The following is a 26,156-nucleotide window of genomic DNA, read 5'->3' as shown; positions in this document are numbered from 1 at the left end:
AAACATACACTTCTAAGACTGCACAGAAAATCAAAACTCTAAAAGGGAGATAACTGAAGAATACACAATTTTTAAACATTTCTACACTAAAAAAGCACAAAATACCTAAAACTTTTACACATTTTTAAAAAAAAGACAGTTTTTAAAACTCAAAGACAATTATACTCAGTCCTTGGAACCTGAATCTTACAAATAACAAGACCTTCAAGATCCCTTTAAGATTTAATTGAATGATTTAACGACGGTTTTTATACCTATTGAAATAGGGTATAAAACCAACTTATGAAACATAACATGAAATAAATAAACATGTATCGTTGGATAATTTTTTTGTTTTATTTTATATTTTTCTACGTGTTTTTTGTGTCATTTTACAAAAAGTTTTCGGTTTTGGTCGTAAAAATATATATGAATATATAGATAGTATATGTATGCCTGCGATTATATACTTATATACGTAGTTACGAAACTTCTGACTGCAGACATAACTTGTGGGTGTGGGCGATAACATTTTGCTGGCGAAAGCAACTAAGCGGGTTTGTTTAAAAAAATAGGATATTTGGAAAACGCTACATGTAGTGTTTGGTGTTTACTGGTTGAATCCCGCTTTTGAGTTATCCCATTTCTTTTCTCCTCCGTACTTATGAACTAGGGTCTTGCCAATGACTTTAGGCCAGATAAGTATAGATATAGAGACGAAAAAAAATACAAGTCTATTGCAAAGAAGCTTCAAATGAATAAACCATTGCATCCACTACACCTCGAGCATTTCGAGCTTGTGCAAGTAGGAATAGATTAAACAGTTTTCTTTTAAACTGTTAGAAAAATGTTTACAATTATTGTTTTTTAATAATTATCGGTTTACCAGAAACTTAAACTAAAACCATTGAAAGTTCTGCACAAACTTGTTGATGCTGCTAATGCACAGCAAAGACTTTAATCTATTGACCTATCAGCTGTTTGCAGACCTCATTTAATTAAATTCGCCCTATCCACGACGAGGACGATCGTAGTTGGTTTTTTAACTACGACTCGACCGCCCCGGGGACCGGGCCGTGCTGGGGGAGCTACCCCCGTCCTCCTTTCCTCAGTCGTCGCTCTCCTCGAACGTGGGACTGCTGGGCGAGTAGGCCGGACTCGTGGGACTGTAGTGGGATGGCGCCGTCGGCGAGTACATCGGCGATGTGGGCGAGTAGTTACGGGCCGTCGGCGTGTACGTTGGCGAGGTGGGGGAGTACTTGGTGCTGCTCGGCGAGTAGATGGACATGTTGGGCGAGTACCTTGGACTCGTCGCCGAGTAGGTCGATCCAGTGGGACTGTACTGGTTCGATGGAGAGTGCTGCGGCGAGCTGGGCGAGTACAGCGGAGAGGTCGGGGAGTACTTGGGCGAGGCCGGCGAGTACTGCGGCGATCCCGGTGTGTATTGCGGTGATCCTGGAGACCCATCGTACGACGGAGACGGCGGCGAGTACGTGGGCGATGTCGGCGAATACTTCACCCCCGTTTGGGAGTAAGCCGGCGAGGCCGGAGAATAATGCGGCGACGCTGAGTAGTTCGGACTTGTTGGAGAGTACGAGGGTGTAACTGGCGTGTAGTTCGGACTCGTTGGCGAGTACGAAGGCGATGTGGGCGAGTAGCAAGGCGACGTGGGCGAATACGAAGGACTCGACGGTGAGTAGGATGGTGATGTCGGCGAGTAGGATGGTGAATTTGGTGAATAGTTGGACGAGCTGGGTGAGTACGCATTGCCCGTCGAGTAGAGGTTGCTGCCGCTGCCCGCAAACGACGGACTTGACTGGAATTGCGATGTGGGCGAGTATACCGGGGATGTTGGTGAGTATCCGGATGAGGACGGCGAGTAGCCCGTCGACTGGGGATTGAAGTTTGGCGTTGTCGAGGCGTAACGTGGACTTGCAGACGCGTATAGTGGCGATGTCGGCGAATAGTTCGGGCTCGATGGCGAGTAATTGGGTGACGCACCGCCGGGCGACGAGGCCGTATAATTCGGACTCGTTGGTGAATAGGAAGGGGAAACGCTCGGCGAGGCCGGGAAGTACGGCGACATCGAGGGGCCCGGTGAACTGGGCGACGAGCCCGGATGAGCTGGTGACCAGCTGGGCGACATTCCGGAGGCATCCGAGGCCGCCGAGGGCGAGAAACTTGGTCCGCCCGGAGTCATGGCACTCACTGAAAACACAAGAAGGAAAGAGACGGAAAGCATTAGGTAAGAACGTTCAAATATTGTGCAGTAAACCCACAAAATGGGTTGATATAAAGTACTTACCATGGCCTGGCGGAGAGAAGTAACGCGGCGTGTTGCAGTTGACCCACGGTGTCATCGGTGGCGTCATGCTCGGTGTGGATCCGCCGCCAATAAACATGGCGGCGCCGCCCAGCATGCTGCTGCCCAACGTGTTCGGGATCTCGATGCCGAAACGACACTTCTCCGCATCAAGCAGCAGGTCGAAACAGCCGGTGCCCATCTTGGGCAGCTGACCCATGATAATGTTCTCAGACACGCCTCTCATGGGATCCGTTTCCGCGTGAGCGGCAGCATCCATCAGCACGTCCACCGTCTCCTCAAAGGAGCAACGCATAAGGGCACCAGTGTCCTGTCTGTTGATGCCGTGACGGGTGATGGCCATCAAATGGCCCTTGGCGGTCATCACATCGCACAACAGGGCCAAGTGACGGTAGTTCACGTACAGGCCGTAGAACTGCAGCACGGCGTTCATCTCCTTCTCGACGGACTTTCGCACCGCCTCGATTCCAAGCACCTGGAAGATCTCGCAGATATCGTTGGAGGATGTTCGGATTGGGTCCACGTCGCGCTCAGACAACACCTTCATCATCGAGGTGCCGTCCGTCTCGAGCAGCCATTCGCCAATGGCCTTAAACTCTCCAGTCTCCGTGATTACAATACGCTTCTTGCTGTCGGTCTGTGGCAGATGCATGTACACCTTGCCGATGGCTTCGATGCCCTGCAGCGTCATGTCCGACAACATGTTGGCCTCAATGCAGCGCAAGAACATGTCGTCTTCCATCTTGTCGACGGCCTCGTCCTCGTCCTGGAACTTATTCTCCTCGTTGTTCATGATCCTGATGCGCAGCACCAGCTTGTCAGCATTGTCGTCGTTGAAGATGCAATTGAGATCCTCGCCGAAGCCCACGTTGATCTTCTCGGCAATCTGTTCCATGGTCAGCTTCTTGTCCGTCATGCGCTTGCGATCCAACTCGATACGGAGCAGCCAGGGCGAGATACGTGTGGGATCGAAGTCCGGCATTTCGTAGTAGACATTGACGAACTCCTGATCCTCGGATATCACCGTTCTCTGCGGATCCGGGTCGTAGTAAATAGCCGTGTTGGCCGTGACCTTGCGCAGCGTGGTGTGCTCCAGACGGCACAGCACATTCTTAGCCTTCTCCGCATCTCGGGCAGCTCCGCCAGTAAGGAATACGGTTAGAGACGGAGCCTTGGGCTTCTTGGATATATTGATGATCTCCTTGAGACGCGGCACACCCAGTGTTACGTTCTTCGAGGACACACCAGCGAAATGGAAGGTGTTCAGTGTCATCTGGGTAGCAGGCTCACCCAAACTCTGGGCGGCCAGGGCACCCACCATCTCACCGGGATTGGCCTGGGCCTGTTGGAAACGAGTCTCGATTTCTCCGATCAACCACTCAAAGGCCTCTGCGGACAGACGGAACTCCTCCGATACGTATTTTGTGCACAGCGTTGAGCGGATCAGGCACTGGAACAGCAGCGTGGCGTTCTCGTTGGCCTGCTTCGAGATCCGATCATTGCCAGTCACAATAACACACCGATCGAGCAATCCCTTGACGCCCTTGATCACCCTCATGGGCGAGAGATCTGTGGGCAGGCGCTTGTTGATGTGGAAGATCTTCTGCACGTTCCAGATCATACGCTGCAGGTTGCACGGCAGTACCACCTTGGAGTCGCCGTTGGGGAAGATTTGCCGTAAGCTGTCGCGATCGGCAACCAGGCGATCCCACTCCGACTCCAGTTCCTGAATCGCTTCACTACTGTCGGTCATCTCCTTAATCACATCGTCCGTGAACACCTTCCTCATGTATCGCTCGTTGCTCCAGTCGAACTTGAAGCGCTTCTCGAACGCCTTGTTCGACAGCTTCACCGTGGGCATGTTCTGGAACTCTACCAGCTCGCCGCACAGACCGTCCTCGCCGTAACGCAACTGAATCAGCTGGCCCACCGAGTTACGCACTGTGCCGTCGTAGTTGACCATCACCGACTCCATAGCCTTTATGAGACGACGCTGGATGTAACCGGTTTCAGCTGTCTTCACAGCGGTATCAATGAGACCCTCACGACCACCCATGGCGTGGAAATAGAACTCCGAAGGAGTAAGGCCGGCCAGATACGAGTTCTCCACGAAGCCACGGGACTCAGGACCGTAATCGTCTTTGATGAAGTGAGGAAGAGTACGCTTGCGGAAACCGTAGGGGATACGCTTACCCTCCACGTTCTGCTGACCCACACAAGCAATAACCTGGAAGAAAAGTAAAACATTCCATTAAAAAAAAGATCAGAGGAGAATCTCTACTCAAGAACTCACCTGAGAGATGTTAATGTTGGAACCCTTGGAACCGGACACCACCATAGCCTTTAGATTGTTGTATTCTGTCAGCGATTTCTTAGCCGAGCCACCAGTTTTGTCACGAGCATCGTTTAGAATACGGTTCACCTTGTTCTCGAAAGTCTGACGCAGAGTGTTACCCGGCGTGGGCTCAAGCTCCATGTTATGGGCCTTTTGGATAACGTTTATCACGTCGTCCTTGGCCTTCTTGATGGCCTGCTGGATCTCGTTATAGGTCTGGGGATCGGCAATGGTGTCACCAATACCGATACTGTGGCCCTCGAGCAGCAGCCAATTGTTGATCACGGTCTGAATGTTGCCGTAGAACCGACCGGCGATGTCGTGGCCGAGTTCCAGGAAACAAATATGCAGCAGAGAACCGGCTGAAGTACCCAGCGTCTTTTTGCACAGAATGCCCATGATCAGTTCACCGTGCTCCACCATTACCTTGGTGTCACCGGGCGAGATCCACTTGTAGGGTCCGTCATCCTCCTCGTCGGGATGCGTAGAATGAGTGCGAATCATGTTTACGTTACCGGGGATGATCAGGGAGAAGATCTGCTTGCCCGTCCACAGGGGACGCGGCTTTAGGATGCAAGGCTGCGGCATTTTGCCGTCCCACGTGGGCAGGAACATGAGCAGATTCATCACCTGCTCGCGCGTGATGAACACATCGCGCTTGGTCATCTTTCGCACCGCAGTCAGGGTGTCCTGCACGATACCCATGACGGGCTTGTTCGCCTGAGGTGTGATGATCTGTCGGGGTGTGATGTGAATGTTCTCCACCTCGGCACGCGTCTCCATGGACTGCGGGACGTGCAGATTCATCTCGTCGCCGTCGAAATCGGCGTTGTAGGGCGATGTACACGAGAGGTTCATGCGGAACGTCGACCAGGGCAGCACTTTCACCCTGTGCCCCATCATACTCATCTTGTGCAGCGTGGGCTGTCGGTTGAAGATCACCAGATCGTCGTCGCGCAAATGCCGCTCCACCTTGTAGCCGCACTGCAGATGCAGGTCAGAGGATTTCGGATGGAAGCGAAGATCGATACGCTCGCCATTGTCGCGCACAATGTACTTGGCTCCCGGATACTGTGAGTTGCCTCTGCGCACCAGCTCCTGCATGCGATCAATGTTGAAGGGAGTGACCAGCTCGGGAAAGGTCAGGTTCTGGGCAATGGAGCGCGGTACACCGACCTGATCGATACGCAGATTTGGATCGGGGGTGATGACAGTACGGGCGGAGAAATCCACACGTTTTCCCATCAAGTTTCCACGAATCCTACCCTCCTTACCCTTGAGACGCGCCTTGATGGCTTTAAGGGGCTTGCCCGATTTCTGCATGGCCCTGGGCATTCCGGGCATATCGTTGTCAACCAGCGTGGCAACGTGAAACTGCAGCATCTTGATGTTCTCCTGGATCACATGCGCCGCCGCTCCACTGGCCTCGTTCTTGCGCAGCTCATTGTTCGCCTTGATGATATCGGACAGTTTGTGGGTCAAATCGTCCTGATTCTTGGCTGCACCGAACATCACAACCGCAGGGCGCACGGCCAAAGGTGGAACGGGCAGGACGGTGACGATCATCCAATCGGGACGCGCGTACTTGGGGTCCATGCCCAGAATGAAGCACTCCTCGTCGGTGATGTGCTTGAGGATCTCCCAAACGCGCTCTGCCGACACCACAATCTTCTTCTCCTGCGAGTCCTCGTTGGGATGCTTCCACTCGGCGGTGAGATCGAGTCCTGTGCGCCGGATCGACGGCTGGTAGTGACCGCAACCGCCGTGGCCGGGCTTTTTGTTCGGATCCGGCTGCTGGTTCTCCTTGGTCAGGTCCATGTCCTCGCCGCCCTCGCAAATCGTCTTGCCCTTGCACAGATCATAGACGTAGGCCAGACGCTTACGCGGCTGTCCCTTGGACTTCATCACGATCTCCTTGATCTTCGGATTGTGCGGCGAGACCAGCATTTTGGAGCAGTAGAAGCACACGCAGCGCAAGATCTTGATGGTCTTGGTGATGAAGCCGATGTGGAACACTGGCTTGGCCAGGTCGATGTGACCAAAGTGGCCGGGGCATTCGGTCATGTTGCCGGCGCACGTTTGGCAGCGCGACGTTCTGTCGATGACGCCTTGGCGCGGATCCATCAGACCGCCCAGTTTGGGGCGGCCACCCTCCATCGTTTCGGCGAACTGGACGCCGCCCTCGGTAACGGACATGCGACGCTGTAATCAGGAAAAGAGTTTCGTGAGTCATTAAAGATCTAATCGCCATATTTCTGTTATTTAAAGGAAAGAAATGGGATACTTCTGGAAAGTCATTATTTGTAATCCTTTAATCAAGTTGTATTATTATATAAGATACATGGTACAAAGAATAAACATAAACATTTCTAGGAATTGGTCTTTGGAAACTGATTTTTACTTTATAATAATAGTTTGTTTGCATTAAGTATTGTTATTGATTTCAGTAGAAGGAAAAGTACAACAAATTTTAAATTTTAAGGGTCCAAATAAGTTATCTGTTTTACCAAAACACATTTAAAAATAACATTTTCTTGATATTTAGTACTTGATTAGTCTATAAACCAATATGATAAGTAAACAAAACAAGCGAGATTACTGGCTCTCTATATTAATATTGCACTTAGTGCTTCGTCAATGTGTCGATAAATATCTTTTACAACTAAGCAGTTATTTAAGATTTGCATTTTACCACAGATTTGATAAATATCTATGTATATACTTCTAAACCAAACGAAATAAAATGTAAGTATTAGAGAAGACCTAAAAATCTGTATTACATTATATCCCTGGAAAACGTCCTTGACACTCAAATTTTGAATGTTTCCAAACATATCCCTAGAAATAAAGGTATTTAAGCACTCCATATAAGTACCACTTGTAATAATAGAGAACTGATCGGTATATACTCATCCTATCCCTGAATTTTCTATATATAGAGGATCGACCTATTAATGATCCTCATAACATTAGTCCTTGAACTTTTCCCCCTTTTGGTGTTGAGTTTTAGCCGATTATGCATATTATTATTGCCAAATACCATCATAAGGATTTTGCTTTCTATTTAAAATCCCTATCCTTCGATGAAAATCAAGACACTTTGATTTAACCCCGAACAAAGGGCAACAAAACACATTGGGGGGAGTCATGTGGACATTTAATAATATCCATTTATTTGCATATATTATGCGTTGTGGGCGATTGCGAATTTTTTTGTATAATTTTTTTGCATTTGTATTCTCGTTTATAAAATTTTCAATTTTTTTCAATATGGCGTCTGAGGGAGACGGAGCTGAGCTGCACTTACAATTTCATCAGGTGACAAAATGCCGAACTGTACGCGCTTCACCTGCCGCAGCGGCGCCTTCGAGTCCGTGGTGGTGCTCATCCTGGTCGGCGGTGGCCACTAACCACGAGCCACGAGCCACTCGAACGGAATGCGAGATCCCAGAAAGTGGGGCTGCTTTTTGTGCCTTTCTGCTGCGTCGTCACACTTTTCACCGCGTGCGATTGGTCCAAAAAAAGGAATAGAGTTTGCACGGCACGGATCGCAGGGGCGTGGGCGAAAACAAGACTGGGTAAACAATCACTGTTTGTTGCTGTGCATTCTATAACATTCGGTCTCTACAGGCGGTAGTGAGTGCGAATTTCCCTTTTTTAACGCGATGCGACGTGAAAACGCGGACAACGCGACCGAAAAGTGTGACTGCAGCGGCGATGCTGCGAAATACCACAGCCGAATGCGGTCATGCTGCGAGGGCTGCCAGGTGGTTGAAAAACAATTTGGCTATACCTTTTATAGCTAGTTAGCTAGTCAGCTTAACACATTTTCGTTTTTAATGCATATTATAGTTTATAATTGAGTGCTGAATCTTATTTACGATAAATTAAATGGGCTGCCTTTTGTATTTATATAATACAGCAGAAAGATCACCTTATAGATCTAAAATACTATAAGTGGAAAGCAGAAACTCTCTGTATTGAGTTATGGTTGGAAGTTAATTAGAATAGGCTTAAGTATTGTTATATTTATTTATATATTTCGGTAACGGTAAACGCCTTACTAGCTGAATAATGTTACAATTTGGTTTTGTAACCTAGATTAATGAGTATTCGACTTAAATTACTTTGTAGCTTTTTTCACTATTTCAAAAACCGCTGCCTACTAATTTTAAAGAACCGAAAGGAGGCAGCTCTGATTTCAGTGCTGGCCAACAACCACCGACGCAGTGCTGCGAAATACCGGCCGGTCAAGCGGTCAAGCCATCAGCTGTTCAGTGCGCTCCGATTTGGGTAATTACGACAACAATAGATCGCAATAGCAATAGCAAGCAGACGATGAGCGAGGCCGGCACCAACGCGGATGCCGTGGCGGCCGAGAAGGAGCGCAAGTTCCGCATCCAGGGTGGGTTCTTGTCTTCTCCCGTCCGGCACTTACATATTCCCCTGACCTGACTGGAGTACACCTCCTCCTCCACTTTGCAGCCGGCGCCTTCCTGGGCCTAGTGGGCGGCGTTTCCGCTCTGTTCGGTTTCTCCCGCACGCTGGCCACCGCGAAGAAGACGGACAGCAAGGTCCTCCAGCAGGCTGGAACCCGGCAAGGACTGATCCTGATGGACGAGGGCGCCACCCTGGCCCTGAGGGCACTGGGCTGGGGCACTCTGTACGCTGTCATGGGCACCGGCGCCTTCTGCTACGGCTTCTGGAAGCTGTCCGGAGCCAAAGACGTGAGCAACGCCATCAGTTTCATGACTTTTCCCTTCTAACTATTCCGTTTCCCCTGCAGTTCCAGGAGTTCCGGCTCAAAATGGGCAACGCACTGCCAAGAATCACCAAGGATGAACCGCCCGCCAGCCGCACCGACTTCGAGAGCCTCACGGACCTCATGAAGTACCTGGCCGCCTGGAACAAGGAATGACCAGCTCACAAACACACACAATTTTAATGAAACCAAACGCCTGAGTAGACCATAAGATAAACTGAAACCCTTGTTAACTTGAGTTTACATACAGGCAAATGTTTTTCTTTCAAGAAAGCACGCTATCTATTGCTTACTTTCTATGGGACTGTCGGATATTTGATATCTTCAAGTTGGACGTTTGAAAGGTGATATTGTTTCATCACTAAATGGCGTTAATGTATTTTAGTCTTTGAGTAAATAAGGCAATCTGAAGAGTGCAAGTTGTCTGATTAATAATCACTACAATTTTTATGGTGGAATCAATAGCCAAGTTTCAAATCACAGAGACCCCAAGAACTTAAGCTTAAAATGAAATTGGAATATTGTGTGCGTTTTTGATATTTGAACAGTTTAATGGTCACTTCAAATTTTACGTTCATCCATAGATAACATGGATATAGATAACATTACGATTAATGTGTTACCATTTGGTAGTATAGGGTTTATCTCTTTTTAGCTTAAATTAGTCTTGACTTTTCTGGACCATAGCATTCACTTATAATTATGTACATGATACATGCGTTATCATCGTGGGCCGGCCAGATTCTGGTGAATAGCGTTGTTGATCATAGTGTTACGCATGAACTGGTACTGATCCTCCAGGTTGCTCTGCAGCTCCATCATGTCCTCGTGCTCCGCCTGAAATCGGATGGCGGCATTCGTGAAGGCCAAGGAGCCACGCACGAAGTTCTGCAAATTGGGGCCCTGGTCGAGATAGCGCTGCTGCTCCTTGCTGGGCTGGTAGCTCACATTCTGGCTATCCATGTCCAGATACGCCTGCATCACGAAGTCCACGAACTTCTGCTGCTCCACCTGGGCGCGCTTCTTGTACTGTTGCACCTCATCCTCCTGCGTGCTGGGTCCCCAGACTGAAAAGGAGACTACATGTTGGTATATATTGTTCAATTGGCCAAGGAACCACTTACTTTCGTCCAGGTCAATGTTGAACAAAGTGCTGGCTTCATAGGCCCGCGGTTTGAGGGTGGCTTCCAAAGTGGCGGGCACATCCTGGAGCTCAATGTCGGACACATCACTGCAGGACATATCACCGGCGGTCACGTTGGCCACATTCTCAAACAGAGCAGAGCGGCGCACATAGGATTTTGGGGGTTTTCCTGGACTCTCGGTGGGATCCATCGCGTCGCTTCGTGTTTTCAAATCAAATCCGTAATCGGTGCCCTTACCAACACTGCTTTAGCGACCAGTGAAGTTAATCTAGCTATTTATCGATACTCTAGCTATTTTTCTGGGCAAAAGAGAGGATCCCAACTTTTATTCAAAAGACCCACATTTTGTATTGTATATTGTTGTAGTTTAAGAAAATATTTAGTTTTTTATGTAAAACCTGCAGCGAGTAGATATAAAACTCGTAAGAACACGTTAACTTGAAAATTTTCCCAAATAGTTTTCATTTATTGAATTGGAAAAACTAAAGCAGGCATACACTTTACCATCTAGTATTGTCAAATTCTTGTATGGTCCATATACCAAGTTGAGTACCATAAACCCAGACACACATCTATTTTTTCACATAAAATCCAAAATTTAAAAGTGGCTCAAAATTGAAACAATGTTTTACGCAAACGTATTATGTCTTCTTTCCCTGCTTGTGGGCTGTTTTTATCCGGCCTTCGCGTCCTACAAGATCCTTAACGGTCAGAAGCGCAGCGAAGAGGAACTCCGCATGTGGATGTCCTACTGGATCGTCTACGGAGTCTTTGTGGTCTTCGATTTTCTGACAACGGGTCTGGTGGCATTCATTCCATTCCTTAACGAGATGAAACTGCTCTTCCTGTTCTGGCTGTTGCCCACTGTGGGCGGTGGTAATGAGGTGATCTACGAGGAGCTCCTGCGCTCCTTCTTCAGCAACAATGAATTCTCCTTTGACCAGGTCCTGATCCATGCCACTTTGGCGGGCGGTGATTTAGTGGGTCAACTTATGGGCTCTATTCTTGGGCAAATGATGGCCGTGGCGGATAGCTGTTTCCTATCCCGTGGACATCGTCCTGCCTTGCAGATTACGCCCAGCATAGAGGACCTCGTCAACGATGTGATAGCCAAGAGGCAGTTGAAGCAGAAGCGGAAGCAGATGGCAAACCTATCTGATACCATAAATGAAGCCCTGGGAGACAAGACCGATAGGAATAGCACTTTGTCTGGCTTTGATTTAATAAACGAATCCGAATCCGATCTGCTGGTCATCAAGGACAACATTTCGAGGCCGAAGGATAAACCCCTAACTCCGCCGAAGCCAATGCGTCTTAGCAACGAGGAAATGGATCTCAAGCCGGAAATCGATCTGAAGCCAGAAATGGATCTCAAGCCAGTCGCAGTACCCTAAATATCCCAGAGAAAAGTTAATTAGCCAATATGCTTACAAAAAGTAGCCTTAGATAAGCCACGTATCGAGATCTACAAATTATTTCAACCGCACCGTACAGAAATAAATTTAAAAACACATCCAAGGTGTATGTACATTTTAAAAATGATTTTTGATATGATTAACTCACGGAAAAAGAAGTATAATCTTTAAAACTAAGTATGTATTTTGGAAAATTGTTCAGCTATATATCTCTAGCTTTTTTCCCGATGAGGCTGCTCTGTTGCAGCTTCTGATCGCGGTCCGGCAACGCCCGCGGCAACAACTCAGCAACGACTTAAAAACAGCTGCATTTAACCCGATTTGATTTGTGATTTGTGTCCTTCCTTTTATGAGATGATATGCCGACTCTGCCTGGAGGATGCTGAGCACGGGGTGCCCATTTTCGACCAGGACCCGTCTGCGGCGCAACCGGCGCTGCGCCAGCTGCCGGAGCTGATCGAGCGACATCTGCAGCTGGTGGTGAGTAGATTTGGACATGGACTGCATGTCCATGTCCCCAACCCGGAGTACAAAGGCCCTCAATAATGATCCACACCACACCCAATTGTCCTCCCCAGTTGGCGGCCAACGACGCGGTGTCCACGTGCCTGTGCAACCGCTGCTGGCGACAGCTGACCGAGATCGATCACTTCTGCTCCATGGTGGCGGACAAGCAGCGGTCGCTGCACCGCTCGCTGCAGCTAAAGACGGAACTGCCGGAGCTGCCGGAACTGGCGGAGCCGGAGCCTGCCATGGTCGTGTGGAACACGGAGTCGCCCATCGAGCCGAAGCTCAGCTACGAGGGCGACGACATCAAGGATCACATACTGTGCGAACCGGTCATAGACGCCTTGTCCGCGGGCGACGAGAAGGACAGCGACTACGGCGACACCTTTGAGCCAGACTTCGAGCCGGAATTTCAGCCTGAGGACGAAGATGAGCCGGAGCCCGAGCTGGATCCGGTGAAGCCACGCCCCAGGGGCAGGCCACGCAAAACACCGCTGCAGCAGACGCATCAGATCATCAAGAGGAAGTACGAGAAGCGCAAGCAGCAGAACAAGGCAAAGATCACAGAGTTATCTCTGAGGGAATCAAGAGCCAGGTTACGAGAGCTTAAACGCAGCAGTGCAGGAGCAGAGGAGGATCAGGATGAGGACGACGATGATGATGAGGACGAGGCGGAAGTGGCTCCCGATGCCGACGAGCAGCCAAAGCCACGCGGCAAGCGCGGCCGACCCAAGACCAAGAAACTGGTCACTGCCGACGACAATGACGATCCCTCGGAGGCGCCCGTCAAGCGCAGCAGCATCAAGGAGATGGACGACTATATAGCCGCCAATGTTAAACTGGACTGCGCCATTTGCGCTGCTCCGCTGGAGGACTTCAACGATCTCAAGCGCCACTTTCGCGTGGAGCACGACTGCACCGGCTATGTGAAGTGCTGCAACAATCGGTACAAGAAGCGGACGCTGTACGTCGACCATCTGCACTGCCACAAGGATCCGCAGTACTTTAGCTGTCAGAGCTGCCGCAAGAACTTCCTCAACCGCAACAGCCAGGTGATGCACATGCTGCGCTTCCACTCGCAGCAGCAGGAGCTGGTCCACCAGTGCGCCATCTGCGAGGCGCGCTTCGCCAAGAAGTTCCTGCTGACCATGCACCTCAAGGGGCACAAGGGCACCGAGCGGCCCGAGGTGTGCGACACCTGCGGCAAGACGTGAGTGGTGCTGGCCTGGTAGCCAATCACCTAATGCGTTGCTTTGTCCCATTACAGATTCCGCACGAAGTTCGAGCTGAGCGCCCATGTCAAGCGGATGCATGCGGCGGACTTTACGCCCATCATATGCGACATTTGCGGGACTCACTTCAGGAGCAAGGCCAACTTCCTCATCCACAAGAAGGCGCTGCATCCGGACGGGCCCGTGGCGGAGGTGCAGTGTACCCTGTGCGGCCGCTGGCTGCGGGACGAGCGTAGCCTGCGCAAGCATCTGGCGCGCCACGATGACCGCGACGGCGACACCAAGTACCGATGCCTGCTCTGCAATGCAGAGAAGTCATCCCGTGCCGCACTCAGCAGCCACATGCGGTACCATCACTCCGCCAAGCGGCACAAATGCAGTCTCTGCGACAAGGAGTTCAAGCTACCGCGGGCTTTAGCCGTGAGTTTCCAGCAGTGCGCCATCCTGATCGGGCTAATCCCAGACTGTTTCTCTTCTAGGAGCACATGGCCACCCACACGGGCATCGATCTGTATCAGTGCCAGTTCTGCACGCGCACCTTCAAGTCGCACGCCAACATGCACAACCACAAGAAGAAGATGCATCCGAACGACTGGGTGAGAAAGTACTCGCAGCCCAGTAGCAGCATTACCTCCGCAGCGGCTCCAGTGGCTTCTCATCCTCACCCACCACCACCTCCTCCTCAGGCAGTAGTGGCTGCTCCTGCCACGTTAGCCGGACACATGCTTCCGCCGCTGAGCGGGATCAATAACAAGTCCCTGATCGAAATACCCGATCCCGAGGGCTTCGACTTTGTCAGCAACAGCTCCGTGTGCCCCACGCCCGACTGAATCTGTGTGTGTTTGTCTGCTACTTTTGTGTGTAACCACCCTGCAGTGCCATTAATCAACAAAAAAAACTTCATCTTTCTTGATGGAACGTAGATGGATTTGGTCATTGATGGATTCTGCGGAACTGCGGGGTATTCCCTGGCCGGGATTTATGTATAAAACCGTACAAATAAACTCGAGTAATTACTGTAGTTGCGTGGAAATCGTGGGTGGTCAGTTCAGGCCTCGTCCTCCGGCTCGTCGGGCTCCTCCTCGTTCTCGGTGAGAATGGTGCGGATCTTCATGAGGAGCTCCTTCTTGACGGCATCTGGGACGAGGGTGCGGGCCTTGGGCGTTACCTCCGTGATGAGCTGCTCCACGGTGAAGCTGTTGTTGGCGCCCTTCTCCAGCAGAATGGTGCGGCACATCAGACGCACCTCGTCCCGCCAGCCACACTCCGTCAGGCGGCTGCACAGGAGGTCCTTGATCTTGGAGCGGTCCCCAGTTAGCACCGTGTACTGGTCCACTGCGGCGGAAACGGTCATTCTGGTTGAGAGACGCCGGCAAATGGGATTGGGGGTCTAATGCTACAAATTACTTCTCTCGGGGCGTCTTCCTCTTGCTCTTCTTCTTCCTGGTCCTTGTCGATTCCGCTGCCTCCGTCTCTTCGTCTGCCTCGGCCTCTGCTCTTTCTCTTCTCTTCCTTGCCCGGTTCGTCGCGTCTTTTCTTTTTTGTTTGTCCGTCTGTCTAGTGTTGTTGCTGTTGCCGGCGTGGTCAGCGCCGACAATCTGTCCACTTTTCTAGCTAGTTTTTTAAACAGTTCAAAATGTTTTATCAAACGAGAAGCACTAGTCGAATATATTTCAGTCCTCAGGTCAAAGTGAAAAGTGCAAAACCTATATACTTTTAGTTATTGATAAGTTATTGATAATATACTTGGAAATCTCATCATTTGCCCTTTAGCTTTTTTGCTTTTCCTCCGCCTTGGCATCTCTCTCGCTTGTCGTTGATTCCGCCCGAGATCTGGCAACTCCGCGTTTTGTAAACCGAATTTGCCAGGCAATTAATTGAATTAATTGGTCTTCCTGCAGCCATAAAGCAATGATATGCCGCCTCTGCCTGGACGATGCGGAGCACAGCGTGCCGATCTTCGACCAGGAGGACCAGGAGGAGGCGCCCTCCAACCTGGCGGAGCTGATTGAGAAGCACCTGCAGTTGGTGGTAAGTGGATTCAACTCTGTTTAAACCATGTATTCCCGCATTGCATCCCTATTTCCAGCTCCTGCCCAACGACGCGGTGTCCAAGTGCCTCTGCACCCAGTGCTGGCAGCAGTTGGCCGACTTTGAGCAGTTCTGCGCCATGGTGATGAAGAAGCAGCTGGGCCTGCAGCAGCTGAAGATGGAGCCGTTCTCCGAGGACGAGGATGCGGATACCAAGGCGCAGATCCTGTGCGAGCCGGAGATTGATGTGAGTCCTGCGGCGGCGGACAACGAGGAGTGCAATGAGATCGACGGCGATGCCAGCAGCAGCAGGAGCAGCAGTATCCGGACCTCCACCCGGCGGAGGATGCGTCTGCCTTCGCCCATCAGACGGAGCATGCGACCGCGGGCAGCCGCAGCCACCCCCAGAACCCGGGTCGTCAAGGCCAAGGCCAAGACGAAGCGCCACCAGGAGGAGGCGGACGAGGACGAGGAGGCCGAGGGCGATGGCGATCCGGAGAGCCGGAGCAGCAATGGCCGCGAAATGGACAGCTACATAGCTCTGCACGGCCGCCTGGAGTGCTGCATGTGCGGCGGCGACGATCAGTTCCAAAACTTTGCCGAGATGAAGCGACATTTCCGGAACCATCACCAGTCCGCCGGATATGTGGTCTGCTGCCAGCGGCGCTACAAGAAGCGTGCCCTCTACGTGGACCATCTCCGGATGCACAACGATCCAGACTATTTTAGGTACTTGGCCAGCATAGGCATTTGGTGTAACCCCTACTAATGAACGAACTGCAGGTGCAAGATCTGCTCTAAGCAGCTGGTCAGCCGGATTAGCTACGACGTACACATGCTGCGCTTCCACTCCAACGAGGACGAGCTAAGCTTCGCCTGCAATCAGTGTTCCAAGCGGTTTTCCAAGCAGTTCCTGCTCACCATTCACTCAAGGGTGCACCAGCAGGAGCGAAAGGAGCAGTGCAAACACTGCGACAGAACGTAAGTGAATGAAAGAAAAGGGATACTGAGCTTTGCCCTTGAGTTTGATGATATTTCTTATTCGCCTATAGCTTTCGCACCGCCGTCGATCTGCGGCTGCACATGCGACGTACCCATGACCCTGCCTTCGTGCCCTTCATCTGCGACTCCTGCGGTGCCAAGTTCAAGACGAAGCAGAACCTGCTAGTGCACAAGCGCACCGTGCACCGCGAGGGCTCCCAGCTGCCGGAGGTGCAGTGCCAGGAGTGCCAGGTGTGGCTGTCCGACGAGAACAGTTTGCGAAAGCACATGTACATGCACCTGGACGCCGCCTCGCTGCGGCAGTGGAAGTGCGAGCAGTGCGGCCTGGAGAAGGGCTCGCGGGCGAAGCTGGCGGCGCACATCCGGTACCATCATCCGAAGGAGTACCACAAGTGCACGCACTGCGGCAAGGAGTTCAAGAGCAGCCGAGGCCTTGAGGAGCACACGGCCACGCACACCGGCCAGGATCTGTACGAGTGCGCCTTCTGCGAGCGGACCTTCAAGAACTCGGGCAACATGCACAAGCACCGCCGCCAGATGCACGCCGCCCAGGTGGCCGCCCTGCAGCAGCAGAAGAAGGTGCGGCCCAGCAAGCGCAAGGACAAGGGCGACCTGCTGCTGGACGTCTTGGCTGCCGGGGGAAAGGAACTGAGCCACGCCATGGGTGTGGGCGACATGAACGACTGATGGATTCCAAAAACCAAATATACACACACATTGGAATTATATTAAAGCTAGGTCTTTATTTTGTTTCAACTCTTGCAATAAATAACTTTAATTTATTTTAAAGCACTTAAGTTTAATCATTGTTTAGTATATAAATAACTAATTGGGTTGGAATACAAATTATTTAAGAGCCACCAAAAAATGTAGTTTTAAAATCAAAAATATTGTAAGTCTCAAAAAAAATAGTTTTAAATATTTTGTTATTTTCAAATTTAACCAACATTTTTAAGACTTTCCCCTCCATTCCCACTATTTCCGATATTGGTATTTAACCTTTAGAGTGCCCAAAACCCGAAAATATCGAGGGCTAGAATAGCTAGATGTTGCATCACCGCTCTGGTCACACTAGGCAGATTACTAATTTCTAGCTTCATTTTAATTTTTTAGAGTTTAGGTAATCGGAACGCAACGAATTTTAGTGAAGTGATTAGTTTCTCAAATTGTATTAGACTTTTCTTGATCCAACACACACTCACGCAAGCACCTTTTACTCAGTTGATTGTTTTCTGGTATACATACACACTGATTACGCATCGAATTGGCATTATGCTCTTAGTTTTCCCTAATTTCTTGCACTAAGTGAAAATTTTGGGCGTAAGGACGCCATTTGGGGGGCTTTTAAATAGATATATAAATGTGGTACAGTTTTCATTGTCATGGTAAGTAGTGCACCACGCGGTGCAACGTACACGCCCACAGTTTTTGACAAACAAAATGGTGGAGCCCTATTAATAACTTCTATTCTTTCCCGCTTTCCATTTCAGTCTCAAATTATCTGCAAGTGAGTGCGTACTCCCGGGATCGCTTAGCTTTCATATGATCTTCAAAACCTGGTTATAAGAGATAGTCAGTTGCGATCTTTTTCCACTTTTAAAGGAGATTTTCGGACACGTTGCATCCAAAACTATCCTAATTATGTTTTTTCTTCTCATCTGTTTAGGGTGCTGAGATGGCCATCTAATGGGTAAAAAAAGGTTTTAGAAATAGCTTTGGAGATCGGTTCGAATGAACGAGAAGATTAGAGCGCGCTAAGAATCGTTCGAACCGTTTTCTAAAGAAAAAAAGAAACTTAGCATAAAAAATACATGGTTTCCTTGGAACGGCTGAAATTGATTTGTCTTACGGACAGTAAGCCAAATAAGATTATTTGAAAGCCACACACTGATTGTTTTAATGTTTGACTCGTCTGTCAAGCAGTAAAACAAAATGATTTAAACACAAAACGCCAGAAAAATCTTAAGACGCAACGTTTTACAAGCCGGAATGCAAAAAAAAATCAAAGTCTTAAAAGGCATGCAAAATGTTGCAAATAAAGGAAACAAATTGGTAACGTTTTACGCGCCTTAACCAGTCTAAAAAAGTAATAAATTCCTAAGTTTCGTATAATTGGTGAAATGTTATACGAAACTTGGGAAAAAACTATTTAGAGCGAGATGGCTATAGAGCGGCGATCTCTTTCTTATTTGAGTTTCGAATAGAAAGAGAAACGAGATGGCGATGGATTAGAGTGAGACGGGCTGTAAAGATTTTATCTGATGTATTTATGTTGGAATTAAAATAAAACAGTATTTTCAGCATAAAATTGGTTTTTTATTTCTAATAATATTGGGTCGCCATTTTGTTGGCGCCAAATGAAGAAAAATTAAAAAACTTTCAAGGTTGCTCTCCATTTTGCTGTTTAGGGTGACCAGTTTTGTGGTTGTGATCTGTGCTTTAACAGTCTCCCTTACATTTAGTGAGGACACCAACCACTCCCACGCGAATATTTGCCAGCACTATTTTCGAGCACTTGGCAACACTGCTCTGTTACTTTACAGTATCTAATTTCGAGCGAAATGCATGTAATGTTTTAAAATGCTCGTGTGTTTAAATCGATTTTCGAAGTTCAACGCCAACGCCACCGTCACCAGACTGCCATGCAACTAAACTCGACGTCGAGTCGGTCACGATAAGTGATATGCTTGTGTTTTTATTGTGGCAAAAGTGCGTAAAAAGTCAACAAAAGTCATAAGCTTTTCGAGTGTGAGCGTGTGTGTGTGTGGCAATACACACGTAATGTGCGCATGTGTTGGACCAGCTCGTACAGGCAGTGCGCTGGTGTGTGTGATTACCTTGAAAACAACATAATCTGCTTATGAAGAAAATAAAAGGGAAACAAAAAAAAAAAACAATGCAATTGTGTATATAATATACGGGCACACACATGCACAGGCATACATATAGTTAGCAGAGTGTTATTTTGGCCTTTTGCGCTGTTAAATCAGCAGTTCGTCTCTGTTAAGTGTGACCGCAGTGCGGAAAATCCCGCCGCCAGTATGACCGCGCCAGCTGAACAGGTCTTCGTTCAGCCTATTGTCATTAGAAAATCTCACATATGTATTTCTCTTTTTCCCTCCCCCACAATAAAAACAGCAGCACGCAGCGTTAAAATCAGCAGCTAATTAAACAAGTTAGTGTTGGGAGGTGTGCAACTGGTGCAACAAATCGCTGGAAAACGTAACGGGCCACGCCACAGCAGCAACAACGTCAACAACAATAACAACGGGAAAGGAAAAGAGCTGCGCAAAAACGTAAACAAAAGCAAGTTGGAAAAGCAAGAGGGCTAAAGCAAAAACCAAAGGAAAGCCAGAGGAAAACAAAGCCACGAAAGCGGAGAACAAAGAGGGGCAGCTCAAAGAACGGAAGTGGAGCGAGAGAGCGAAGAGCGAAGAGGAAGAGGAAGAGGAACAGGAAGAAGAGGCAGAGAGAAGGAGGAGCAGCAGCAGCAGCACCAGCAGCAGCAGAAGAAGAAGCGCAAAACAGAATCCGAAAAATGGACTCAGACAATGACAACGATTTCTGCGATAATGTCGATTCGGGCAACGTCTCCTCGGGCGACGATGGCGATGACGACTTTGGCATGGAGGTGGACCTTCCAAGTTCCGCGGAGCGCCAGCTGGACCAAGATGACTACCAGTACAAGGTGCTCACCACCGACGAGATTGTGCAACACCAGCGGGAGATCATCGACGATGTCAATCTGCTGCTAAAGGTAAGGGCGAACCGAAAGAGTACAGTGGGCATCAGATATGTGTGTACAACCAACCCACCTACCCCTACCTAACATCATATGGGGGCTATCTGTGCACCCTCTTAATTACCAACAAACACAGTCAACCCTCCCTAACATGAACGTTCATGAGTTACGGGAACTTGGAGTTAGGGACTCATTTTCCTTAACTTATGGGTACTTGGTACTTATTTGTTTTATCTTTGTGTTTATTAAACAATCCCAGTGCTTATCAGAGGAAAATATAATATAGGTGTGCTTTAGTTTTTCCAAGAACATGTATTTCATCATTTATAATAACATGTTGGCGAATTTATATTCTTTGTAAGTTCATGGCAATCGATTGTCATTTTGGTCAAACCAATTTTATCGTCTGACCGTAGCTTAAAAAAAATGTTGGGGAAGTACACGAATCTTACGAATCTAAAGATAACTTGTGTGTACATCCGTTCCGTTTGTCTTTGCTGCAGAGTAATAATCTTTAAAACGCTCATCTTTAAAGAAATGCAATGTTTTAAATATATTTTTTATGTTCAAGACTAACCAATGAAATTCGAAACAGCAAACATTGTTGGTGGTTTCAAAAAGTATAGTCGATATAGTCGAAAGAGTGGACATAGATTGTAGAAAAATTTCGTCCCACCGAGTTACCACTGTACCAAACACAGTGCATTTGTGCATGTGTATCCGCGCAGCTTGCGCCCACTTCTCCGCCTTCGCCCACCGCTCTGCCTGGGATCTGGGATAAACTGAAGGTCGTCCGTTGATGACTGCCAGTGCCAGTGAAATCGGAACACAAGCACCCAGGCGCACCCAAGGTCGCCAGATCCACATCCGCATCCGCATCCCTCCTCCGCATTTGCAGCTGGCTTTCCCAAAATTGACCACGGTCGTCCCTTTTCACTTTCGCGTGAATCGAGGGATTTCCTTGGAAAAACCAAACTTTCAGGGATTTCCGTAGAAATGGTTCAAATTGTATACAATGGAAAAAAGACCTGCATGCAGTCAAAAAGAGTAAAAGCTCTTTTAACGTACCAAAACTTTTTTTTTTTTTTTTTAGATAATTGGTAATAAAAAACATTTATTAAAATATAAGGGTTTCCAAAATATAAAATATAAATGAAAAGCATTTAAATGTCTTGAAATCTTACCAAAGCAAGGGAAATTAACTTTATGTGGGTGCTAACTTTGTTTGTTGACACAATTTATTGAAGCAGATGTTTTCTATAGCTAATTGTTAGTTAAATAAAATACTTTGTAACACCTCCTTAATGTTAATTCTAAACATTTTCACCTTTTTGTATTTTTATATTTCCAAGAAATGTTATAAATATTTATTGAAGTTAAGTACTTGTAGTTGAAAAAGGTTTAAATTTTATCTACCAAAGAAAAGTAACTAGCGATTTTAATTAGACCTGTTCTTGGAGTTTTTGAAATTTTTTTACTCGTATTATTAGTGGTTCAACCACATCCGCAGCGACATCCGCTAGTGGTTCAACCTAATGCAGCTTCAGCTGCTGATCGCTAACGATTTGGCATTGATTCCGAGGCCAACTGGGAAGGGGCCACCGCTTTTCTCCCCTCTCGCCAGACAGACCCATATATTAGCCATCATTCACTGACACTCGCTTTGTCTCGCTTCTTATGTCCACAGCTCCCCACACCCATCACGCGGATACTGCTGAATCACTTCAAGTGGGACAAGGAGAAGCTCTTGGAAAAGTACTTCGACGACAACACCGAGGAGTTCTTCAAATGCGCACACGTCATAAATCCTTTCAACAACGCCACCGAAGCGGTCAGACAAAAGGTGAGCCCAGAGCTAGGGTTCCATTTTGTGGCCCACCTAATGCATATCCCTCTATTCCTCTATTTCAGACCACACGAAGTCAGTGCGAAGAGTGCGAAATATGTTTTTCACTACTACCGCCAGATGTAAGTTCCCCCCAAAGGGGTGAAAAGTTCTTCCATGACCCAATTGTGGTTCCAAATCCATTTGCCTACCGACTAACCATCGACATTTCGGGGGAAACAAATGCCTTATCTGATGATAATAACAATGCTCGGGTGCTAAGCAGCTGCTCAAATCTATAATATTCTAAAACATTTTATATCAATTATTTTATTGCCAGAGCTTATCAATATTATACTCGTTTGATTTATAATTTTTGATTGTTATACTTATTTGAATTTGCCTGGCAGAATCTGGTTATGTCTAGTGAATTTAAGCAGTTCAGGGTTATGTGTGCAACTAAGTAAGGTTTTAGATTGGATAATTGACTTGTCGCCCGTCTTGTTAGAGTCAAATATGCAAATGCAGGTTGATAACTACAATTTCTAGAGACTTTCACTTTTGCCGGACTTAAAGGACTTGGTTTTTGTAGTCTCATTCTTGTATGATAGGAAAATGAATTCAAGGTCAAATGCTAAATGGGGGGACTACAAAGTGGGAATCCCCTAAAAACGAGAACTAGTTTTAAATAAATAAGGTACTGCTCATTTAGAAGAAATTGTAATACAAAAGGCATATAAATTTGTATATACATATGTAAGCATAAGAATAGTCTGAAAAGCTAAAGGGCGGCTAAAATGTACTAAGAACTTCGAAATTATGCTAAAATGTTTACTAATAGCTTATCTCTGTTTATCCCATATAGTCGATGACCGGGCTGGAGTGCGGGCACCGATTCTGCATGATCTGTTGGCGCGAGTATCTCACAACGAAGATCGTTACGGAGGGTCTGGGACAGACCATCTCGTGCGCGGCGCACGGCTGTGATATCCTGGTGGACGACGTGACCGTCACCAAGCTGGTGCTAGACGCACGGGTGCGGGTCAAGTACCAGCAGCTGATCACCAATAGCTTTGTGGAGTGCAACCAGCTGCTGCGCTGGTGTCCGTCCGTCGACTGCACCTATGCGGTGAAGGTGCCGTACGCGGAGACACGTCGCGTCCACTGCAAGTGCGGCCATGTCTTCTGCTTCGCCTGCGGCGAGAACTGGCACGATCCGGTCAAGTGCCGGTGGCTAAAGAAGTGGATCAAGAAGTGCGACGACGACTCGGAGACGTCCAACTGGATCGCGGCCAATACCAAAGAGTGTCCCAAGTGCAGCGTGACCATCGAGAAGGACGGCGGCTGCAACCACATGGTGTGCAAGAACCAGAACTGCAAGCACGAGTTCTGCTGGGTCTGTCTCGGTTCCTGGGAGCCGCACGGTTCCTCCTGGTACAATTGCAATCGCTACGACGAGGACGAGGCCAAGACCGCCCGCGATGCCCAGGAGAAGCTGCGCTCCTCACTGGCAAGGTGGGTTTCGAGGCTGTAGGATACTTATTACTATATACTCCAGAGTTGTCTTATATATACGCAGTTTGCTGAGTGTACCCTTTAGTGCTTACCAATGAATGAAACTTTTATCTGCTAATTGCTATAATTAATGATAACGATTACAAAGTCAAAGAATGAAATGAATCAGCTATAATTTCCTGTTTAGTTTTATCGCTGGTAAACAAGTAGAGTTATCAGCGGAGAATAATATTAAAAATAAGCGAGGACTAAGCAATCGAAAATGAAAAGGGATTTCAGATATAATTGCTTTTAATGTCCAAAAATATAAATACCATAAAAGGATTGTTCTTAATTTATATATTAACTCAAAAATGCTACTTAATCAACAGGTATCTCCACTACTACAATCGCTACATGAACCACATGCAGTCGATGAAGTTTGAGAACAAATTGTATGCATCTGTTAAGCAAAAAATGGAGGAGATGCAGCAGCACAACATGTCCTGGATCGAGGTGAGTGGTCAAAGGGCATTACAAAACGATGCAGATTAACCAAACTCGTTGCAATTCCAGGTGCAATTTCTGAAAAAGGCTGTCGACATACTTTGCCAGTGCCGCCAGACTCTCATGTACACATACGTGTTTGCGTATTACTTGAAAAAGAACAATCAATCCATGATATTCGAGGATAATCAAAAGGACTTGGAGTCGGCAACGGAGACGTTGTCCGAGTATTTGGAACGTGATATTACATCCGAGAATTTGGCTGATATTAAGCAGAAAGTGCAAGATAAATACAGGTGAGTTTGACTTTTCGGCAAATCAACGAATCAATCGAATCAATCGAACCAAACCAAATAATCTCCATTCGATAAGGTATTGTGAAAAGCGGTGCTCTGTCCTGCTAAAGCACGTGCACGAGGGGTACGACAAGGACTGGTGGGAATACACAGAATGACGAGAGTCATGGCTGGATAACTAAGCTAAGCTGAGCGGCAGGCAGTCGGCAGTCAGTGTAGTGCCCGCTACACGCCTCCCCCAACCAGCATCCCCAAGGCACCAAACGCTAGCCCCATCCACATAACCAACACCACCCACCCACACCGAAACCGAAGCCGAAGAAGTTGAACAGAAGTTAAGGATAATGTAGAAGCTACACGGAAAGGCAAAAGGAAGGAAACGCGGAACCCCCAAACAAAAGTTGCAAGCAAAAAGTGAACCCATTTAAGAATATTGTGAAACCAGAGAGAAATCCATATTGAATCGTAATATATAAATATATAATTATATATATATTTTTCTTCGTAACGAGCAGCCGCATCAGGACACTAGGCCGGACAGGATCAGATAGACACACTCACACAACCAGTCACAAGGATCAGAAGCAGCAGAAGCAGAAGCAGCCGCAGCAGCAGCATATATATATAGTAAATAATCAACAGTTACAAACTTATTTGATGTTAACCGATTGCAAAGAGATCTTCATGTTATCAAAAACAAAAACTAAGAAAAAAAGTGAAACAAAAAGCGAAAAATTAGTGAATTCAAAGCTCCACGAAAGAGAAACGAACAATAGAACCTAAACGTATGTGAAATAAACTACACATGTAAGCAGAAACACTTGCCCAGCTTCCTTTCCACCTGCCCAACTTCCTGCGACCTTTCAACGACCACCCGCTTTTTAACCCCGTTTCAAGTTAGCGATATTGTTCATTAGTTCCAAATTTCGAGTTTCTTCCAGTTTGTTAAGCATGTTTTTTAAATTGATTTGCCTTTTCCCATTCTGTTTTCTGTTCAATAAACTATTGTGCCTAGCATATATGGAACGAAAATGTTTGCGATTCGATCGGATAGGCTTTGTTTTCGTGGCGGGAGCAGAGCTACGCCCCCATTCTTAGTTCGTAATGGCCTCTCGAATATTGTAAATGTTAAATGGAGCCGGGTGGCTTGAGATCAGTGATCAGTGCTCCCAGCCGCGATAATCCAAGTGAACTTTGCTCCAGCACAAACCGATGAAGAACATACCGAAATCCGAAACACACAACACACTGAGTTATATATAGACGAGATATGTATAGTTAGGGAGGTGGGAGTGGGGATCCTTGGGTCCTTGGAGTGTCCTCCTCCCCAAATCGTTGTATATAAGAGAACAGTTTTGTCCATGGTTTCCTAGCCCGCCCACAGAGCCACAAAATTAAGCACGTTGAACACATGAAACACACCCAAAACTCGACTTGCCACGCCCCCGCTACGAAGGCGTTGGACCCTTTTACCATGTTTCCGTTTTCAGCATTCTCTATATTCTTAACAACAATAAAAAAAGAAAACAATTATATTTATAAACAAAACTAAATGGAAAAC

At 47.7% G+C, this 26,156-nt stretch overlaps 8 protein-coding genes across 12 annotated transcripts; 5 read left to right on the top strand and 3 right to left on the bottom strand.

Annotated features, from left to right (window-relative positions):
* Positions 1-317: 317 nt before the first annotated feature.
* On the bottom strand, positions 318-8,351 carry Polr2A (RNA polymerase II subunit RpII215). The gene is made up of 4 exons (XM_017083552.4): positions 7,945-8,351; positions 4,596-6,839; positions 2,285-4,529; positions 318-2,187 (listed from the first exon to the last, which is right to left on the bottom strand). The coding sequence occupies exons 1-4, from the start codon at positions 8,023-8,025 to the stop codon at positions 1,088-1,090; spliced, it is 5,670 nt and encodes a 1,889-aa protein (XP_016939041.1). The 5' UTR covers positions 8,026-8,351; the 3' UTR covers positions 318-1,087.
* Positions 8,352-8,875: 524 nt separating this feature from the next.
* LOC108016650 (transmembrane protein 242) lies at positions 8,876-9,680 on the top strand. Its single transcript, XM_017083358.4, has 3 exons — positions 8,876-9,042; positions 9,123-9,364; positions 9,424-9,680. The coding sequence occupies exons 1-3, from the start codon at positions 8,976-8,978 to the stop codon at positions 9,553-9,555; spliced, it is 441 nt and encodes a 146-aa protein (XP_016938847.1). The 5' UTR covers positions 8,876-8,975; the 3' UTR covers positions 9,556-9,680.
* Positions 9,681-9,929: 249 nt separating this feature from the next.
* On the bottom strand, positions 9,930-10,782 carry Kmn1 (kinetochore Mis12-Ndc80 network component 1). The gene is made up of 2 exons (XM_017083356.4): positions 10,524-10,782; positions 9,930-10,466 (listed from the first exon to the last, which is right to left on the bottom strand). The coding sequence occupies exons 1-2, from the start codon at positions 10,732-10,734 to the stop codon at positions 10,123-10,125; spliced, it is 555 nt and encodes a 184-aa protein (XP_016938845.2). The 5' UTR covers positions 10,735-10,782; the 3' UTR covers positions 9,930-10,122.
* A 268-nt stretch (positions 10,783-11,050) lies between these two features.
* Positions 11,051-11,938, top strand: Reepl1 (Receptor accessory protein like 1). The gene has a single exon (XM_017083895.4). It carries the CDS (start codon positions 11,168-11,170, stop codon positions 11,936-11,938), a length of 771 nt encoding a protein of 256 aa, XP_016939384.2. The 5' UTR covers positions 11,051-11,167.
* A 268-nt stretch (positions 11,939-12,206) lies between these two features.
* LOC108016958 (transcription factor grauzone) lies at positions 12,207-14,719 on the top strand. Its single transcript, XM_017083894.4, has 4 exons — positions 12,207-12,439; positions 12,538-13,676; positions 13,734-14,118; positions 14,178-14,719. The coding sequence occupies exons 1-4, from the start codon at positions 12,314-12,316 to the stop codon at positions 14,526-14,528; spliced, it is 2,001 nt and encodes a 666-aa protein (XP_016939383.2). The 5' UTR covers positions 12,207-12,313; the 3' UTR covers positions 14,529-14,719.
* On the bottom strand, positions 14,604-15,282 carry e(y)2 (enhancer of yellow 2). Of its 2 annotated transcripts, none has more exons than XM_065867795.2 (2): positions 15,106-15,282; positions 14,604-15,053 (listed from the first exon to the last, which is right to left on the bottom strand). In XM_065867795.2, exon 2 carries the CDS (start codon positions 15,050-15,052, stop codon positions 14,747-14,749), a length of 306 nt encoding a protein of 101 aa, XP_065723867.2. In that variant the 5' UTR covers position 15,053; positions 15,106-15,282; the 3' UTR covers positions 14,604-14,746. The 2 variants fall into 2 exon arrangements, with proteins under 2 accessions (XP_065723867.2, XP_016939386.2); XM_017083897.4 differs by having other exon boundaries at positions 14,604-15,033; positions 15,106-15,276.
* A 229-nt stretch (positions 15,283-15,511) lies between these two features.
* LOC108016630 (transcription factor grauzone) lies at positions 15,512-18,825 on the top strand. Of its 4 annotated transcripts, none has more exons than XM_070997403.1 (6): positions 15,512-15,729; positions 15,788-16,458; positions 16,513-16,710; positions 16,782-18,116; positions 18,222-18,238; positions 18,398-18,825. In XM_070997403.1, exons 1-4 carry the CDS (start codon positions 15,610-15,612, stop codon positions 17,416-17,418), a joined length of 1,626 nt encoding a protein of 541 aa, XP_070853504.1. In that variant the 5' UTR covers positions 15,512-15,609; the 3' UTR covers positions 17,419-18,116; positions 18,222-18,238; positions 18,398-18,825. The 4 variants fall into 4 exon arrangements, with proteins under 4 accessions (XP_070853504.1, XP_070853505.1, XP_016938815.2 ...); XM_070997404.1 differs by having other exon boundaries at positions 18,222-18,242; XM_017083326.4 differs by lacking the exon at positions 18,222-18,238 and having other exon boundaries at positions 16,782-17,851.
* A 1,114-nt stretch (positions 18,826-19,939) lies between these two features.
* Positions 19,940-25,627, top strand: ari-1 (E3 ubiquitin-protein ligase ariadne-1). The gene is made up of 7 exons (XM_065867585.2): positions 19,940-20,488; positions 22,161-22,316; positions 22,385-22,441; positions 23,164-23,813; positions 24,185-24,308; positions 24,369-24,595; positions 24,672-25,627. The coding sequence occupies exons 1-7, from the start codon at positions 20,270-20,272 to the stop codon at positions 24,751-24,753; spliced, it is 1,515 nt and encodes a 504-aa protein (XP_065723657.1). The 5' UTR covers positions 19,940-20,269; the 3' UTR covers positions 24,754-25,627.
* The last annotated feature ends 529 nt before the right edge of the window (positions 25,628-26,156 follow it).

This window comes from Drosophila suzukii, chromosome X, assembly GCF_043229965.1.
Source record: "Drosophila suzukii chromosome X, CBGP_Dsuzu_IsoJpt1.0, whole genome shotgun sequence".
Lineage (NCBI taxonomy): Eukaryota > Metazoa > Arthropoda > Insecta > Diptera > Drosophilidae > Drosophila > Drosophila suzukii.
Note: the sequence above shows the minus strand (reverse complement) of the source record. Positions and strands in the feature narration are given on the sequence as shown.

Bases quoted from the DNA above. Each gene is read 5' to 3' on its own strand.
- Polr2A (XM_017083552.4), bottom strand. From the start codon at position 8,025: ATGAGCACCACCACGGACTCGAAGGCGCCGCTGCGGCAGGTGAAGCGC. The intron at 4,530-4,595 runs GTGAGTTCTTGA...CTTTTCTTCCAG, and splicing joins CCAACATTAACATCTCTCAG to GTTATTGCTTGTGTGGGTCA. The intron at 2,188-2,284 runs GTAAGTACTTTA...TTGTGTTTTCAG, and splicing joins CTTCTCTCCGCCAGGCCATG to TGAGTGCCATGACTCCGGGC.
- LOC108016650 (XM_017083358.4), top strand. From the start codon at position 8,976: ATGAGCGAGGCCGGCACCAACGCGGATGCCGTGGCGGCCGAGAAGGAG. The intron at 9,043-9,122 runs GTGGGTTCTTGT...TCCACTTTGCAG, and splicing joins GCGCAAGTTCCGCATCCAGG to CCGGCGCCTTCCTGGGCCTA. The intron at 9,365-9,423 runs GTGAGCAACGCC...TTTCCCCTGCAG, and splicing joins AGCTGTCCGGAGCCAAAGAC to TTCCAGGAGTTCCGGCTCAA.
- Kmn1 (XM_017083356.4), bottom strand. From the start codon at position 10,734: ATGGATCCCACCGAGAGTCCAGGAAAACCCCCAAAATCCTATGTGCGC. The intron at 10,467-10,523 runs GTAAGTGGTTCC...TCTCCTTTTCAG, and splicing joins CAACATTGACCTGGACGAAA to TCTGGGGACCCAGCACGCAG.
- Reepl1 (XM_017083895.4), top strand. From the start codon at position 11,168: ATGTTTTACGCAAACGTATTATGTCTTCTTTCCCTGCTTGTGGGCTGT.
- LOC108016958 (XM_017083894.4), top strand. From the start codon at position 12,314: ATGATATGCCGACTCTGCCTGGAGGATGCTGAGCACGGGGTGCCCATT. The intron at 13,677-13,733 runs GTGAGTGGTGCT...GTCCCATTACAG, and splicing joins TGCGACACCTGCGGCAAGAC to ATTCCGCACGAAGTTCGAGC. The intron at 14,119-14,177 runs GTGAGTTTCCAG...TTTCTCTTCTAG, and splicing joins AGCTACCGCGGGCTTTAGCC to GAGCACATGGCCACCCACAC.
- LOC108016630 (XM_017083326.4), top strand. From the start codon at position 15,610: ATGATATGCCGCCTCTGCCTGGACGATGCGGAGCACAGCGTGCCGATC. The intron at 16,459-16,512 runs GTACTTGGCCAG...AACGAACTGCAG, and splicing joins AACGATCCAGACTATTTTAG to GTGCAAGATCTGCTCTAAGC. The intron at 16,711-16,781 runs GTAAGTGAATGA...ATTCGCCTATAG, and splicing joins TGCAAACACTGCGACAGAAC to CTTTCGCACCGCCGTCGATC.
- ari-1 (XM_065867585.2), top strand. From the start codon at position 20,270: ATGGACTCAGACAATGACAACGATTTCTGCGATAATGTCGATTCGGGC. The intron at 22,317-22,384 runs GTGAGCCCAGAG...CCTCTATTTCAG, and splicing joins CCGAAGCGGTCAGACAAAAG to ACCACACGAAGTCAGTGCGA. The intron at 22,442-23,163 runs GTAAGTTCCCCC...TATCCCATATAG, and splicing joins TTTCACTACTACCGCCAGAT to TCGATGACCGGGCTGGAGTG.